At 34.0% G+C, this 19163-nt stretch overlaps 1 protein-coding gene across 1 annotated transcript; it reads left to right on the top strand.

Moving 5' to 3' along the window:
• The first annotated feature begins 4676 nt into the window (after positions 1 to 4676).
• LOC142641058 (pleiotropic drug resistance protein 1-like) lies at positions 4677 to 17938 on the top strand. Its single transcript, XM_075815431.1, has 24 exons — positions 4677 to 5002; positions 5101 to 5221; positions 5319 to 5407; positions 5505 to 5589; positions 5707 to 5866; positions 5990 to 6066; positions 12409 to 12462; positions 12558 to 12648; positions 12733 to 13034; positions 13154 to 13435; positions 13531 to 13847; positions 13937 to 14097; positions 14199 to 14302; positions 14388 to 14538; positions 14619 to 14741; positions 14832 to 14974; positions 15088 to 15420; positions 15761 to 16051; positions 16142 to 16225; positions 16326 to 16459; positions 16603 to 16830; positions 16915 to 17086; positions 17187 to 17441; positions 17554 to 17938. Exons 1-24 carry the CDS (start codon positions 4677 to 4679, stop codon positions 17815 to 17817), a joined length of 4347 nt encoding a protein of 1448 aa, XP_075671546.1. The 3' UTR covers positions 17818 to 17938.
• Positions 17939 to 19163: the final 1225 nt, after the last annotated feature.

Genomic DNA, 19163 nt, shown 5'->3' with positions numbered 1-19163 from the left:
AACACAATAAAATAATATAAATATCACAATAAAATAATATATCTACCACAATAAAATAATACATCTCACTACAATAAAAACACCACAATAAAAAGGTAATGTGAACACAAAATAAAAAATTAATTTTTTAGCTCATGAAGCAGTACATCTATAGATAGATGTGCACTGTAGCAATGAGCTAAAAAAATATAGATTTAGCTCCACTGCTGCATACTTCTTTTTGGTATTTTGGTGGAGCTAAAATAGCTATATAGCTATTTAGCTCCACTGCTGCAAGTGCTCTTAGGCGGCAAAACTCTTAAAATTGACTTTTGGACTACACGGCATGCATTGGATTGGATAAGGAGGAAAATTTGGATCTATTGCCAACTTTCAAATCTCAACTTTCTTATTCGGAAAGAAAAAAGACAAAATCCAACTTTCTCTTTGGTCATTTCCCCGTCGTGTAGCAAAACTCGTAAAATTTACTTTTTGACTAGACGGCATTGGATTGGATACGGAGGAAAATTAGGATCTATTTCCAACTTTCAAATCTCAACTTTCTTATTCGGAAAGAAAAAAAAATTTCCAACTTTCTCTTTGGTCATTTCCCCGTCGTGTTTGCTTCACAAAAGTGTGAACGTTCCATGATATTCAACTATCCTTTTTTATCTAGAAGCCCAGCTGAGAATTGTAAAAAATACGGAGACCATTTATTATTTAAAAAATATATATTACTTTATGACCCATTAATAAACCATTTATTCTTTTAATTATGATACATTAATTAAATTTTAATAGAAAATACCAACGAATGTCTTTAGGCATTGATTAATAATCTATTTAAAAAAACTTTAATAGAAAAAGAAAAAAAAGTAATTAATTATTTTACAAAATTTTCTTAAAATAGATTATTAACCAATACTTAAGAACACTTGTTAGTGTAACATAATTTTAATTGACTTATGATTTATAAGAGTCACATCTTTATTTATGATATACTAATGTATATGTACTTGGAACACAAGTTAGGCACTTGGATAGAATTATACTAGTAATCAACAATAAGTTTAGCTAAAAAAGATGTAATAAACAATACGGGTCTCCTCCTTGTCATCACATACGCTTGTGATGATATCACTGCTTAGTTCATTACCTTCTTCTTCCAAAAAAAATAATAATAATAATAACAAAACAAAACTGCTGAGCTATATGCAGATTGCAGAGATGCAATGCTGCAATACAGTAACTCCCATTATTTTTCAAGAGCAGAGTACTGTTTTGAATTGAAAAGTAGCTCATAGACTTTATTATTTATGTCAAAGTCAATAATTTAGTTATCAAAATAGTGATGATTTCCCATAAAAAAAAAAAATAGAACAAAAGTCACAAGAATTTCAAAATGCAATTATATTTTTATTTAGCTAAGTTTTGAAGTAATTAAATAAATAAGTTTATATAAATGAGTAATTATTCAATCCTCTTGGAGCAATACCCTCTTACAAAATGGTGGATTCCATTTATGTAAGAGCTAGAATAATTGATCTTGAAATATTAAATAATTTTTTTAAAAAATTATACCCGTCAAATTGAAATTTTATAAAATCGTGATGATATGAAATAACCATCATAAAATGGATATTATTAATTAAAATTATATTATAATTATTATAAAAAAAAAAGTGATCTTGAATAGACTTATAGCAATCCAATAATGGTATCTTTGGATGAACGAAAGTTTGAGCAGCCGCCCAAATCCATCCATAACATTATAGATTATGGTAAAAAAGTTGACATATATATATATATATATATATATATATATATATATATATATATATATATATATATATATATATATTGTGTGTGTGTCTAAAAAAAAAAAAATCCACCCACTCGACAGCTTTGCCGTTTTATTGTCTTGATAACACTTGTTATATGAAAGTGGTTTACAATTGGAGGTCAAAAAGGTAATTTTGAATAAATATGTTCTCACTTTATTTGACATATCTAAACTTTATATAAGCCATTAATAACAAAAGTAGGGTTTAATCATTCTCAAAAAAAAAAAGAAAAAAAAAGTAGGGTTTAATGATGAATAAATATACCCATGCGATTGGTGGCCTAGTGGCTAGGACCTTAGGCCAACAAGAATTCTCCCGTGGAGTGTCTTCAATTCGACCGTTAGCAACACGTTGATGCTTTTTGAATAAATTTAAAATCTAATTTATTTTAAAAATAATCTTATACATCATTTTCTAAAGTTTCATTTTTTTGAGAACTTGTACTATTTTAAAGTAAAATAACTCAATGAAAATAAGCTATCCCAAGGTCTATGTCAAAGAGAATATTAAAGTAAATAAATTTACTATACAAATGATCTTGTAGCTTATTCATATTACTCAATTCTCTTTATTCAGTTATTCCTATGTAGAGAACTTAGTCCAAATGCACCCACACCCACTCGTTGTAAGGGAAAAAAATAAAAGAGTAGGTGGTATTATTTAATTCCCTCGAAATCAAGAACTTGAGGTTCAAATTTCTCTCCCCATCACGTAGTAAGTTGTAGTAAGTTAAAAAAAAAAAGTAAATAAAAACTTAAACTTGGTGGTGTAGTTTAATTACTTCTTTCAAAACACTTTCGTTTGAATCTTTCCTTCCCCTTGGTGTAAGCAAAACAAGCGGTCCCCCACTTGTAGTATTAAAAAAAAAAAAATCCCCTCCTGTAGTTGTCGTACGAGGGAAAAGAAACTTTAACTTTTATCCAAGATTTGTATGTTAATTAGAGTAATAATAATAAAATTGCTAACAAAAGATTGGCTTGGTAAACAAGAATGAATATATTTTGACTTTTGAGGGAGAAAATGATCTTTTGCTCTTTTTTAAAAAAATATCTAGCAAAATACCTCATATCTGAAATTATTTAGAAAAATGCTCATGTTTTAAAACTCGATTTTTAGAAAATCGAGTTTCAATTTAAAACTTGATTTTTGGACAATCGAGTTATAGCGAATTGAAAATTTAAAAAAAAAAAATTCCCAGGAACTCGAGTTCCATTTGAAGTACTCGAATTCATGGAACTTGAGTCCCTTGAAAAAATTCAAGTGGAACTGGAGGTCCTTGAACTCGAGTACTTTACATGGAACTCGAGTTCTAGAATTTTTTTTTTTTAAATTCACGTTCACTATAATTCGATGTTCCAAAAATCGAGTTATACATTTGAAACTCGATTTTTAGAAAATTGAGTTTCAAAATAGGAGCATTTCCTTAATTAGTTTCAAACATGAAGCATTTAGCTGGATATTTTTTTTAAAAAAGGGCAAAAATCCATTTTCTCCGACTTTTGAGTCACAAAAACGTTGTAAAAAGAAGTGGCATCTTTTTTCAACTCCAAAGACCAAAGTGATGACATTGAAATTGAATTGCTACCTTTTCAACATATAAATTGGTTTTGTAAGGGATAAAAAAAAAAAAAAAAACTACTCCCTCCATCCTACTTTATTTGTCCTCTAATCCATTTTTGGATGTCTTAAATATTGTCCTGTTTCCAAAAATAAAAGTTATTAGTTTACTAATATTCCTATTATACCCTTACTTTATTTTCAAAACTATTTGAATTGTCTTATTAAGAATAACTCTTTTTTATTTAAAAAACTGATAAATTTATTTAAGGGTATTTTTGTAAACTTATACATTTTTATAAAGCAGACAAGACAATAAATGATGTTTTCTTAAAAAAATTGACTTTTCAAACAGGACAAACAAAGTAGGACGGAAAGAGTATAACTTTTATCCAAGATTTGTATGTTAATTAGGGCAATAATAATTAAATTTCTAACAAAACATTGGCTTGGTATGCAAGAATGAATATATTTAAAGTTTACGAAAAATTATGTAAAAAGAATTGGCATCTTTTTTTCAAGCCCAAAGGACCAAAGTGATATTGAAATTGAATTTCTACCTTTTCAACACATAAGTTGGGTTTTGTAAAGGAAAAAAAAAACAATAATTTCTATCCAAGATATGTATGTAGGTTTCCCCCAAAAAAAAAAAATTGTATATTAATTAGCATAATACTAATAATTAAATTACTAACAAAGTAATGAATATATTTGGATATATATATATATATATTTGGTACACAGTAATGAATATATATATATATATATATATATATAAAAACAATAATGAATATATTTGGAGTTTACGAAAAACGTTTTGGTTTGGTACACAATAATGAATATATGTTTTTTTTGCTGAACAATAATGAATATATTTGGAGCTTACGGAAAACGTTTTCAAAATAGGTGGCACCTAATTTTCTCGAGTCCATGAACCAAAGGTCACACTTTAATTGAACATTTACATTTCAACATGTGAGTTTCCGAAAAAAAAACATGTGAGTTTCCCCGCCAGTTCCCACGCACGTACGAAGCATTATAGGATATTGTGCTGTGAATACACTACAATAAAAGCCACTTCTATGTCCTCTCTCTCTCTCTCTCTCTCTCTATATAAACATTATTGGCTCACGTCAATTGTTGGGACAAGTTCCAAACCAACATACGGAGAAAAAAGTATAGTGAGTTTGATCATCTGTTTTTTGTTTAATTCACTTCGGTAACAAAAACTCTTTCTGGGTTTTGGTGGGCTTTTATATTTCTGGGGGACTTGATGGGTTTTAGCTGTTGGTTGTAATGGAAGGGGGTGACATTTACAAGGCTAGTAGTAGTTTAAGAGTGAATAGTTCTTCCCTATCGAGGAACAACTCTGTGGAAGTTTTCAACAGGTCTTCACGTGAAGAAGACGATGAAGAAGCTCTCAAATGGGCTGCCCTTGAAAAGCTTCCTACGTTTGATCGTCTAAGAAAAGGTATATTAACTACCTCAAAAGGTGAGGCTAATGAAATCAATATAGAAAGTCTTGGATTTGAAGAAAGGAAGCAATTGCTTGAAAGGTTAGTGAAGGTAGCAGAAGAGGACAATGAGAAGTTCTTGATGAAGATCAGGAACCGGATAGATAGGTAAGAGTTCTGCCAATTTATGCTTCAAAACTTTCATATATACTTTGGTTTGTACTGTAATGGATTTTAATTTCTCGGGTTTCTTGGAATTTAATTAGAGTTGGAATTGATCTTCCAACAATTGAAGTACGATTTGAGCACCTAAATGTTGAGGCAGAAGCATATGTGGGTGGCAGAGCTTTGCCTACATTCTTTAACTTCAGTGTCAATATTGTAGAGGTAACCAGCAGCAAAATATGTACTAGTTAGTTACACAATTTTGCTTTTGAAGTGTTTCTGTTAAGTTGTTACTGAATTTACCTTTCACTGTGCGCAGGGTTTTTTAAATTCTCTCTACATTCTTCCAAGTAAAAAGAAACACTTGTCTATCCTTAAAGATGTTAGTGGAATCATCAAGCCTAGAAGGTGAGAAATCAACCTCAGCTATAATATGCATTGGACTTTGAATGTTTACAATTAGTTTCTGGAAACCATTCTCATTTTCTGCATATGTATTTTGCAGAATGACATTGCTATTGGGTCCTCCAAGTTCAGGGAAGACAACACTCTTGTTGGCTTTGGCCGGAAAGCTTGACCCTGATCTAAAGGTGAAAATAATTTGATTTCAGCTTCAACTCATCCTTGAATTTTCAACTCTTTACTCTATTTAAATCTTTAGTATCATCTCTGATTAAAAGAAAAAAAAATATGAAATTCTTCTTCAGTTGTCTGGGAGGGTGACTTACAATGGCCATGGCATGAATGAGTTTGTACCCCAGAGAACTGCTGCCTATATCAGTCAATATGATCTCCATATTGGAGAAATGACTGTAAGAGAAACCCTGGGCTTCTCTGCAAGATGCCAAGGGGTTGGATCACGCTACGGTCAGTTAATTTAGTGACAGGATCACCTATTTTATAGCTTTCCTTCAATAAAAAATTCTAGATGAACTGTCATGAGTAATATGAAATATTAGGAAGAGTGACCGTTGTTTTGGTAATATGCAGATATGCTAGCAGAGTTGTCTAGAAGAGAAAAAGAAGCAAATATCAAGCCAGATCCAGATATTGATATCTACATGAAGGTGAGGCAGAAGCTATTGACCTATAATTTGTATCTTTAGCTGATCCCTTGTGTTGGGAAATATAGACCGCAGTTGATAGAATTAACAAGTTTTAAATCCAAGTTGTTAATTAGATTTATTATGCATAAAACTTATTAAAACAAACAAACATCAATATCATGTCAAAACTAAGTGCAACAGAAAAACAAATAAGACAAGATATGATGACCCAAGAAAATCAATGAAACCAACCAGTTTCACAGTAAAAACCCTGGGGGGAACCTTCTCGAAAAATAATCCACTATAGTAAAGAGAAGTTTCAGATCTAGTACAAAATCTTTGTCCCTAGACTCTACAATCCCCTTAGATGAACACTCAGCAGAAACCTTCTACCACTTCAAAACCTCTGAACTCTTCAATATATGAACGCCACCCTTTGATGCACAGATCCCACTACGTGACTCACTCCTTTGCACGAATCCCAATACGTGACTCACTCACCAACTTGAAGAAGAAGAATGTTGGCTACAAAGTTCTTCACTTCATTAACAATGAAGATTAAGAAGCACTTTGTTACAAAACTCTAAGGCACAAAGACCCAGTAGCTTTTTTTAGAGAGAATAAGGTTTTGGGTTACCTTTTGCAATTGTTCTTCTTGTATTCTCTTATGTGACGGCTTCTAAAATAAACCTTATATATGTTTAGGGTTGTGAGAAAAGAAACCCTACACAAATACAAAAGCCTAGCCCAAAAATCAGATCTGAAAATTCTGATTTCCGTAAGCTTGATAGATACCTCGATAGATAGCATCTGTCAAGCCTCATTAAACCTCGATAGATAACTATCTGTCGAGCAACTGTCCGCAGGTGTCTAGGAGGTGTCCAGCTTTGGTAAACACATTTTCTTCACTTGTTTCTTGGTCCAATCTTCATGACTTTAATACTAGACTTGAACAACATGTTCCTTGAAGTATTAAACACATCCTAGATCTACCAAAATACAAGTAAAATGCGTTTTGCTAAAGGATTAGCCAATTACATAAAAGAATGACATATGTTTAAAACAAGTGAAACACATATGTCCTAACAATCTCCCCCTTTGGCAATCCGTGACAAAACCACAACTAACAAATGGACATATGAGAGAAGTCATAAATCGCACAAATCATATTCACTTGTTGAATACAATAAGATCTATCCTAACACAAACTCTTGAAAAACTTTACAAGAAGAGAGTTTATGGCAAGTAGACTTTGACAACCTGTATTTCTAAAACACATTAAACAAAACTCATCAAGGCATCTTAGTGTGAAACAGAAATAATAGATTGCATACAAGTAAAGAAACATGTGTATAAAGAAAAAAAAGAAACAACACGTGTAGAGATAGGTGAAGAAACATACATCACACACACACACACACACACACACACACATATATATATAGATATATATATATATATATATATATATATATATATATCAAAGATAAGCACAATGTATGTAAAAATGGTCACAAGACCTAAGGTACAAGAAGAAGAAGCTAAAAGTAGCTCCTACAACAACAAGGAGGTAAGCACTCCCCCTAACAAGATGAAACACATCTCCCCCTTACAAAGGAATGTATTTCTCCCCCTAACTTGTATAATCTTAAAGAAAGAAATCACAAATTCTCCAATTTCTCTCCCTTTTTGTCACGATTGACAGAGGGTACAGGAATCTATAAAACTTTACCCGAGAAACATAAAGATGACCAAGAATGATCAATTGGGGCACAAAGAATCCATAAAAATGCATGAATGTAATAAAACAAGAAGCTATGGATGACAAGATAAAAGAAACATGCAAAACACGTGGAAAAAAATGCATGCAGAGGATCTCGATCGATCGAGGTGTCGAGAAGCTATCAAGCATACCTCGATGGATCGAATAGCTATCGAGAAGCTATCGAGGGAACAAAAACTTTCTCGATCAATCCAGAAGGTGTCGAGAAGCTGTTGAGATTGCAATAAGAAAAAGGTAGGAAGCTCAACAAACAGCTAGGTATCAAGGAGGTGTTGAGGAGGTGTCGAGCCAGCTTTTAAAAACAGTTTTTCGAGAGGGGAAAAACACAAACATGAATGCAATCACACATGCAACTCAACCAAAGATCCAATCAACATATTAGACTCTCAAAATCATCTCTCAACAACAATTTAATGCACATGGATCTCAAAACACATACTCACAAACTAAACACGTCTAACCGATTTTATATTTCAAAAACAAGTCAAGACAGTTTAATAAGCATACATCAACGCATGTAAACCTTGTGATGGCCAAATCACATTGTACCTACACAGGTATCAAGAGTAGCAAAGAATATTGCGTGTTGTGTGTGAAAAACATCGCAAGATTGCATAAGTGTCTCTATGTTATGATGATTTGAGATATGAGAAAATCACTTTAACTCACACACAATCATAACTGTTTGATGATGACTATCACCTTTGAGGTACATCCTATAACTCCCACATCTCCTAGAAAACATGCTTGCAATCATATTTAAATCATTTTGTTCTTTTTGCTTTTATTTTCTTTGCATATTTTCTTTTTATTAAGCAAACCATGCATGGGTATACAAGAGAGAGAAAAAAAATAACATAATTATGTTAAGCTTTTTGACATTGCACTTTTGCTATGTTGAAGCATACAGATGTCATATCATGATTGGTGGGTAACAGTGGTAAGATAGTTATTTATGCCTTTCTCTTAGGATTTTCTAGTCTTACTCGTCAAAAAGAGTGATACGAGTGTTAAGTACAAGAAATCACTTAACCTTACTCATCACAAACAAAGAGCCACAAAGCTCACTTGCTTAGTTGTGCATAGGAATGCTCATCTAAGTTACAAGAGATACAAAGTTTAGAAAATTTTGTTTCAAAGGCCATTTTAAGGTTCACAAGAACCGATGTACACAAACACACACTGTTTTTGTGTATATATATATATATATATATATATATTTTTTTTTTTTGAAAACAAAACAAAATAAAAACTAAACAATCAAACAAAAATAGACAAACAACATGAAAGCATGAAAGAAAGATGCAAATGCATGAAGGCATGATAGAAAAATGCAGATGCATGAAAGCATGATTTCAAAAGCAGAAAAGAAATCAAGCAAAGAGAGTTCTACTGCAGATAGAAAAAATTAAAGCAGAGGACAAACAGAAAAGACAATTAAGTCTTAGGTTTATTTCTCACACACACAGCACGAGTCTTTGGCCGTGAAGATAAAAAGGCACGTGTCCTAGTATGTCTACTAAAGGACATGGAAGAATTAAAATTGTCCTGAAATTGAGTTAAAAAGCTCAAGGCTTTTAATAACTCTCCAAACCAAGGTATAAGTCATTGAGAGGAAACTTATGATTGTTGGACATTTGCTTTTGATGATACAACCTAAAGCAATTAGGACGAATGTCTCCAGAAACACCATAATGGTGACAAACATAAGGTCTAACAAAGGATTTAGAATTAGTCAAAAAAAAGTTTTGGATTTTATACCTTTATCACCTTTCTCGGATTGAGGCACAATGATAGTCCTTGATCCAGAAGCCGTGCAAGAGGAGGGGTTGGAGGAGACAGCATATCCTAAGCCAGTCTTATCAGAATTAGGCTTTTGAGCACTCAAAACCTCATCAAGTTTTGCACTAGACATTCTCTCCATTTAAGTTCTAGCTTAACTAAGCTCAACCTCAAGATTCTTGACCTTCTCTTCTAATGAGGTGTTCTCCACAATGAGAGCCTCAACTAACCTTGTAGTCTCATCTAGTTTGACTAACATATCAGCCTTTTCAGTTTTTATCTCATTAAGCTCTTTTCTACAAAGATGAGAAGTCTTTTCAGATTTTATGACTTCAATGCATAGCTTATCATAGGCTTCCTGAAGGGTTATCTTCTTGGACACTTCATCATCAGTAGAATCATCACTGTCACTAGCACTTTCCATAACCACCTTATCGATTGAGGCAGCAAAGGCCATAACATGACTACATTCATCCACATACTCATCAGAAGAGTCATTCTTAGTGTCACTCTAAGTAGCAACCAACCATTTATCTTCTGACTTCTTGGTCTTTTCCCTCATAAGGTAGTTTGGGCACTCTATCCTTATATGACCAAAACCCTTGCACTCATGGCATTGGATGAGGGGCTTCTCATTCTTACCTTTCCTAGAGGATTTAGATTTCCTAGGAGGTTTGCCCTTATCCTTTTTCCTAAATTGAAGAAGCTTGATAATCTCATCAGTTATAAAGGTTAGATCCTCATCCTTATCCCCATCCCCATCTTCATCTTCATCTTCAGAGTCCTCGATACATTCCTCTATACCCTTAAGAGCCAAATTTTACTCTTTCCACCTTTTCCCATTGAGCCTAATCCCATCGCATAGGTTTGAAGGTTTCCTACAAACTCAGTCAAAGGAATTTGATCAATGTCCTTTGCTTCTTCAATGGCAGTGATCTTGGCATAGAATCTTTCAAGTATGGACTTAAGAATTTTCCTAACAATTTTGGATTTTGCTATAGACTCTCCAAGATTGAAGGTAGAATTCACAATATCCTTGAGTTTAGCATAGAACTCATCAAATGTCTCATCCCCTCCATCCTTATTTCTTCAAAGCTACTAGTGAGTTTTTGAAACTTCACAGTCTTTACAATCGTGGTACTTTCATAGGTGGTCTCAAGAATGGTCCATGCTTCCTTGGCAACTTCCGTGGATGCTATTTTCTTGAATTTCTCGTTGGTCACCCCACAAAACAAAGCATTCAAGGCTCTACTGTTGAAATTTGCCGCTATGATTGTTGCATCATCCCAATCCACTGGCGCTTTCTTTGGCTTAATCTAGCCAACTTCAATAGCTTGTCATACCTATTCACCTAGAGCTTGCAAAAACACTTTTATACGAACTTTCTAGTACGCATAATTAGTGCCATCAAATAAAGGAGGAATCAAAGGAGATTGTCCACGATCCATGACAACGGGGGTCAAGGATCACACTCAAGAAATTAATCCAATCAGAGTGTACCCGCTCTGATACCACTTGTTGGGAAATATAGACCCCGGTTGATAGAATTAACAAGTTTTAAACTTAAGTTATTAATTAGATTTATTATGCATAAAACTTGTTAAAACAAACAAACATTAATATCATGTCAAAATTAAGTGCAGCTAAAAAATAAATAAGACAAGATATGATGACCCAGGAAAACCAATGAAACCAACCAGTTTCACAATAAAAAACCTGAGCGGAAACCTTCTCAAAAAGCAATCCACTATAGTAAAGAGAAGTTTCAGATCTAGTACAAAACCTTTGTCCTTAGACTCTACAATCCCCGTAGATGAACTCACAGCAGAACCTTCTACCGCTTTAGAATTTGAACTCTTCAATATATGAACGCCACCCTTTGATGCACAGATCCCAGTACGTGACTCACTCCTTTACACGAATCTCAATACTTGACTCAGTCACCAACTTGAAGAAGAAGAATGTTGGCTGCAAAGTTCTTCACTTCATTAACAATGAAGATCAAGAAGCACTTGGTTACAAAACCCTAAGGCGCAAAGACGCAATAGCTTTTTTAGAGAGAATAAGGTTTCGGTCACCTTTTGCAATTGTTCTTCTTGTATTCTCTTATGTGACGGCTTCTAAAATAAGCCTTATATATGTCTAGAGTTGTGAGAAAAGAAACCCTACACAAATACAAAAGCTTAGCCCAAAAATCAGATCTGAAAATTCTGATTTCCGTAACCTCGATGGATACCTCGATAGATAGCATCTGTCGAGCCTCATTAAACCTCAATAGATAGCTATTTGTCGAGCAACTGTCAAGCAGCTGTCCACAGGTGTCCAAGAGGTGTCTAGCTTTGGTAAACACATTTTCTTCACTTGTTTCTTGATCCAATCTTCATGGCTTTAATACTAGACTTGAACAACATGTTCCTTGAAGTATTAAATACATCCTAGATCTACCCAAATACAAGTAAAGTGCATTTTGTCAAAGGATTAGCCAATTACATAAAAGAATGGTATATGTTCTAAACCAGTGAAACACATATGTCCTAACATCTTGCATTTCACTTAGATCGAGATTTATAGTATTAGTTTTTCCCGTCTAAGGAAACTGTATCTAGACCTCATTTAACAATTGAGATTCCAAAAATAATAATAATGGTTGCAACTATGATCTTTGGCATAATTCATATTATAGTTGATTATTTATGTTCAATTTTGGATGGAGTAGCATCTTTAATTTTATTTGTAACATAACTTATTTAAGTGAGTGATGGTGGCTTTCTTTTGTTTATTGGCTTCTAATATATCAGGCTGCCACAACTAAAGGCCAAGAGGCAACAGTGGTGACAGATTATACATTAAAGGTAACAACATTGCCGGTTTTGGCATAGGTTTATGACTATTAAGACACAGTAAACATAATATACTTTAATCTCTTTAATTTGCTTCAAATATACAGGTTTTGGGTTTAGATGTGTGTGCTGATACCATGGTTGGAGATGAAATGATAAGGGGTATTTCTGGTGGACAAAGGAAGCGTGTTACAACAGGTATATCGAATCAATAGCAAATAGAATTCAGTTTCGTTGATATGAAATTAGATGAATGCTAATCTATATTGAATCAAATTATAGGGGAGATGTTGGTTGGACCAGCAAAGGCATTGTTTATGGATGAAATATCAACTGGATTGGACAGTTCAACAACTTTCCAAATTGTGAATTCACTTAAGCAATATGTTCACATTCTTGATGGAACAGCAGTCATCTCTCTACTGCAGCCAGCACCAGAGACATATAAGCTTTTTGATGACATTATTCTCCTCTCTGATGGCTACATTGTGTACCAGGGTCCCCGTGAGCTAGTTCTTGACTTTTTTGAATCCACGGGTTTTAAATGTCCGGACCGAAAAGGCGTGGCTGACTTCTTGCAAGAGGTCAGTGTTAATCAATTCTTTTTTCTTTTTCTTTTTTAATCTTATCCATACTAATAAAAAAACTTAAGGATGAGCCTTACATGTGGAATTCTCATCTGTATTATCTGTGATTATGACAGGTGACATCAAGGAAAGATCAGGAGCAGTACTGGGCACGCAAAGATGAGCCTTACAGTTTTGTCACAGTTCAAGAATTTGTTGAGGCATTCCAATCATTCCATGTTGGCAGGAGTATAGGAGATGAACTTTCAGTTCCATATGACAAGAGTAAAAGCCACCCGGCTGCTTTGACAACCAACAAGTACGGTGTTAACAAGAAGGAGCTGTTAAAAGCTAATTTCTCAAGAGAATACCTTTTGATGAAGAGGAATTCATTTGTTTATATCTTCAAGCTTACACAAGTAGGCTTAAAACTTAATTTTTTACTCTTGCTTTAATTTGCATTTAGTATGATTTCGATTTTTAACTTTTGTTTGTTTGGTTTTTGTGCTTTCAGCTTTTTATGATGGCTCTAATTGCAATGACACTTTTCCTACGGACAAAGATGCCTCGTGAATCAGTAACCGATGGATCAATTTATACGGGTGCTTTGTTCTTCACTGTGATTATGATTATGTTTAATGGAATGGCAGAGCTTTCTATGACGATTGTAAAGCTTCCTGTCTTTTACAAGCAAAGGGATCTCCTTTTCTATCCTTCTTGGGTATATGCTCTTCCAACATGGATCCTCAAGATTCCAATAACATTTTTAGAAGTTGGAGTTTGGGTATTTATGACCTATTATGTCATTGGATTTGATCCAAGTCTCGAAAGGTAATTATAATGATATTGTGGCTCATTTAGATATTGCTTTAGCTTGTGTGTTATATTCTAACTAATATATTCAAATGTACATATTGCAGGTTGTTTAAACAATACCTTCTGCTCTTACTTGTAAACCAAATGGCTTCTGCATTATTCCGATCTATTGGAGCAATGGGTAGAAACATGATTGTTGCCAACACTTTTGGGACCTTTGCATTGCTCTTACTTTGTGTCTTAGGTGGCTTTATACTTTCCAAAGGTAACAATATACTAAACTGAGAAATTTATTTAAACCTTTTTTCAGTTTGCTATACTATACCTTTAAGAACTGCATTTTCATCTGTTGACTTACTTCTATAGATGATATAAAGAAATGGTGGATATGGGGTTACTGGATATCGCCTTTGATGTACGGACAAAATGCAATAGTGGTGAATGAGTTCCTGGGGAGAAACTGGAGAAATGTAACTTCTTGACTATGTATCTGAACATTTATGTCGTTTTCCAGTTAATAACAAGCTAATGCTTGATTAAATTGTAATAATATAGGGTAGCACAACAGAAGCACTGGGAATTTCAATTCTAAAGTCTCGTGGGTTCTTCACACAAGCATATTGGTATTGGATTGGCGTAGGAGCACTAGTTGGATTTGTACTAGTTTTCAACATCATTTTCACTCTAGCTCTTGCCTATCTTAACCGTGGGTATCTCCACCTTTTCCACTATATGTTGTATAAATTTGGGAGTTTTTTTGTTAATGATGTACCATTTTTTGTATAGCATTTGGAAAGGCACAGATTATAAAATCAGATGAACCAGAAAGCAATGAACAAGGGCAGAGGACAGGAGAAGGCATACAGTTAACACTCAGAGGAAATAGCTCAAGTCACCATTCCAACATAGGTAATATGTTGCAAATATTGTGTATTGTATCTTGTGAATATCATTGTTTTATTGCCTTTTAGTTTCAAACTAAAGTTAATGGATGTGTAGGGAGTAGGAGGAGAAGTAGCTCATCTGCAAGGTCAGGAGCTAAAATTGAGGCCAGTCGTAATGGGGAAAGAGGAATGGTTCTTCCATTTGATCAACATTCTATCACATTTGATGATATTATATATTCTGTCGACATGCCACAGGTAACTCAAGTCATAGATATTTTAAACCAAAAAATTTTCTTGTAGCGGCTTTTAAATTAATATTGTCCCGAAAGAAGAAACTTGAGACTTAACTATTTTGGTTGGACTTGTAGGAAATGAAGAGCCAGGGTGTTACTGAGGATAAATTGGTGCTTCTAAAGGGTGTGAGTGGTGCTTTTAGGCCAGGTGTTCTCACAGCTTTGATGGGTGTTAGTGGTGCTGGTAAAACAACTCTGATGGATGTGCTAGCTGGTAGGAAAACTGGTGGATATATTGAAGGGAACATCACAATCTCAAGGTTCCCAAAGAACCAAAAAACATTTGCTCGAATTTCTGGCTACTGTGAGCAAAATGACATTCATTCTCCTCATGTTACTGTGTATGAGTCCTTGCTCTACTCAGCATGGCTCCGCTTATCCTCTGAAGTTAATTCAGAAACCAGAAAGGTTGGTATCTAAAAGGCCATTCTAGTTCATGGTTTTTCTATTTGCATTTCTTCCTACTTTTTAAGTGCAATTGATAGTATGTCACTTTGGCTGATGCTTATGCTAGACTTTGGAAAATGCTTAAATTTAGCTCAATTGAATATTGTCATATATGAGCTTGTCTTTTCTTGGTATGGTTGCAGACTAAGACAATATGAGCACATTAAGCTTAATAAATCAGATTCTATTGTTAATTGTTAAGGATGATTCCATATTAAAGACGTTTGAGTTTGCAATAAATATCCTGACTATTATATCACTATCAAAATTCCTGATTCATGATTCTAACAAACGGTTGCAGATGTTCATAGAGGAAGTCATGGAGCTTGTGGAGCTAAACCCATTATGGAATGCACTTGTTGGGTTGCCTGGTGTGAATGGTCTCTCTATTGAGCAGCGCAAGAGGCTCACTATCGCAATTGAGCTTGTGGCAAACCCCTCCATAATATTCATGGATGAGCCAACTTCAGGTCTAGATGCAAGAGCTGCTGCAATTGTTATGAGAACAGTTAGGAACACAGTGGACACTGGAAGAACAGTTGTGTGCACCATCCATCAGCCAAGCATTGACATATTCGAAGCTTTTGATGAGGTAAGGACTTTTAACTTCAACAGACTTAGTGCAAATGTGTTGCTTTTCTTCTAGATTTGAGTGTGGAACATATGTAACATGTATTTGCAGCTTTTCCTAATGAAACGTGGAGGACAAGAGATATACGTTGGGCCATTGGGACACCACTCAAGCCATCTTATAAAGTATTTTGAGGTAGGATTCTTTGAAGATCAAAATTGCAAACACCCAACAGCCATAAATATTTATCTATGTTGTATATTTCCTAATGCATATATCTTTCCTTTGCTTCTAGAGCATCGAAGGAGTCAGAAAAATAAAAGATGGTTACAATCCAGCAACTTGGATGTTGGAAGTTACATCTTCAGTAGAGGAAATAACTTTGGGTGTTGATTTTACTAATGTGTACAAAAACTCAAATTTGTACAGGTACATTTAATGTTATATTAAATGCTTTATAGGATTGAAAAAAATTCTACTATCTGGGAAATGTTTAAATAAGTTCTTTGTTGTAGTTATGTTCTTTGAATTTAAGACTAAAACTTCTACTAACTATGTGGCATATCCATTAGGAGGAACAAGGCATTGATTCAAGAGTTGAGCAAGCCTGCTCCTGATAAAAAAGAACTTTATTTCCCAACCCAATATGCGCAGTCATTTTTCACTCAATGCATGGCTGGCTTGTGGAAGCAACACTGGTCCTATTGGCGCAACCCACCATACACTACTGTGAGATTTTTGTTCACAGTTTTCATAGCCTTGATATTTGGGACAATGTTTTGGGACCTTGGTTCCAAGACGTAAGTTACTGCTACAAAAATTTGAGAAATTTTGAACACTCCAATGGATTACTACTACATTTTAATATAATTTTCAAATTGCAGCAAGAGGCAACAAGATTTATTTAATGCAATGGGTTCCATGTATGCTGCTATTCTCTTCCTTGGTTTCCAAAATGCTTCATCAGTGCAGCCTGTAGTGGCAGTTGAGCGAACTGTCTTCTACAGAGAAAGAGCTGCTGGAATGTATTCAGCCTTGGCATATGCATTTGCACAGGTGACTAGGGTCACATCTTGCAGGCTTAACCTATAGAGCATTACTGTATTAGTCTACAATAATTGTGTATGTTAATGCGACTTACTGTCTTTTGTCACAGGTTACAATTGAGTTCCCATATGTTTTTGCACAAGCTGTGTTTTATGGCATTATAGTTTATGCAATGATTGGGTTTGAATGGACTGTTGCCAAATTCTTTTGGTATCTATTTTTCATGTACTTCACATTGTTGTACTTTACCTTCTACGGCATGATGACTGTGGCTGTGACGCCAAACCACCATATTGCTTCCATAATATCGTTCACATTTTATGCAATATGGAATCTATTTTCAGGATTCATTATCCCACAAACTGTAAGTATTTTCCACTTTTGATGTGCAGGTCATGTGTACAAATATATCTAACAATTACTAACTCTTTTTCATTTTTCCTTTTCTTTTCATTTATCTACTTGGAAATCAACAGAGGATTCCTATATGGTGGAGATGGTACTACTGGGCATGTCCAGTAGCTTGGACTTTGTATGGATTGGTTGTTTCTCAATTTGGAGATATAGAGGAGTTGATGACTGATGGCAATAATGAATCAGTAAAAGAGTTTGTTAGAAGCTATTTTGGATACAAGCATGATTTTCTAGGAGTGGTTGCGGTTGTAGTTGTTGGGCTTGCAGCACTCTTTGCATTCATCTTTGCAGTTTCCATCAAGATGTTCAATTTCCAAAGGCGATAGAAGGTTGTTTTGATTATTTTGTATAGTATGTTTTTAGGATTAATGCTATCTTGCAAGTCCAAGATGTTTTGTCTCTTACACCAACAAGATGTATCTTGAAGCACTTTATTATTATTATTATTATTATTATTATTATTATTATTATTATTATTATTATTATTATTATTTTGAGGAGGAATACTATGAATTTTATTGGCCAAAATCGCAAAATTCCCTTATTCTGAAACTATTTAAGAATATGACTCTGTTTTGAAACTTGATTTTTTTAAAATCGAGTTTCAATGAAATACTTGATTTAACAAAAATTGAGTTACTTGCAAAAACTTACATGGAACTCGAGTTCCATGTAAGTGTTTGCAATTTTTTGCCTATAACTCAATTTTTATTAAATCAAGTTTTCATTGAAACTCGATTTTTAGAAAATCGAGTTTAAAACAAGAGCATATCCCTAAATAGTTTTAGAATATAGGCAAAATGTTGGAAAGTTTGGCTGAAAGGGGTAAAACCCTATTTTGGCCTGAATTTTATTCAAAGAAAGTCAGCCATGATCAGTGAAAAGAACATAAATCACATGTGGAGGAACATCCTCCATCCATACTGGAAAACCTCTAACATGTCTAGTATGTTTTGCTAGGTTGTGAGCTACAATCACTACAACAATATGTATTTTTAGCGGTGAATATTAGTGACAAAAGTTTTTTTCGTCACCAAAAATTAATATATAGCGACGAAATTCGTATTTCATCACCATTTATAAAAAATTAATAACATTTGTTGACAAAAGTTAAAAGTTTTCCCTTAATGTCATTTGATGACGAAACTATTTCTTCGCTAAATAATATATTTAGCAAGGAAAACATTAGGCGATAAAGTGTTTTCGTCACCAATAGTTTTTTTTTTTTTTCTTAAAAAAAATTAGTCGAACCTTTTGGATATGAAATTTTTTGTTGCCAGGACTTTTGATGACGTGGTATACATGTCGAAACCAATCTTGTAGCCAATAAACAAATTTCATCACCAAAAGTCCTTGCGATGAAAATTTTCGTCACCAAAAATACATTTTGTTGCAGTGAATGTTAACAAGTCTACGTACATGAGAAAAGAAAATACAATTATTGGCAACAATGGTACATTTGGCCGTAGTAAGAATATGGCCAAATGGAGATAGAGAGTCCTCATTGGAGTTGAGAGTTTTAATCATAGTTTCAGAATCACCTTCAAGGATAAAAGAAGTGAAGTCGAGTTCCTAGGCAAATGAGACAACCCTTGCAGTAGCTCTGGCCTCGATGAGGCCTGATGAGAAAGGTAGAAAGGTTTGTTTCGAGAGTGAGGCAAAAGCTTGGCCC

This window comes from Castanea sativa, chromosome 1 (genome assembly GCF_040712315.1).
Source record: "Castanea sativa cultivar Marrone di Chiusa Pesio chromosome 1, ASM4071231v1".
In the NCBI taxonomy this organism is placed as follows: Eukaryota; Viridiplantae; Streptophyta; class Magnoliopsida; order Fagales; family Fagaceae; genus Castanea; species Castanea sativa.
Note: the sequence above shows the minus strand (reverse complement) of the source record. Positions and strands in the feature narration are given on the sequence as shown.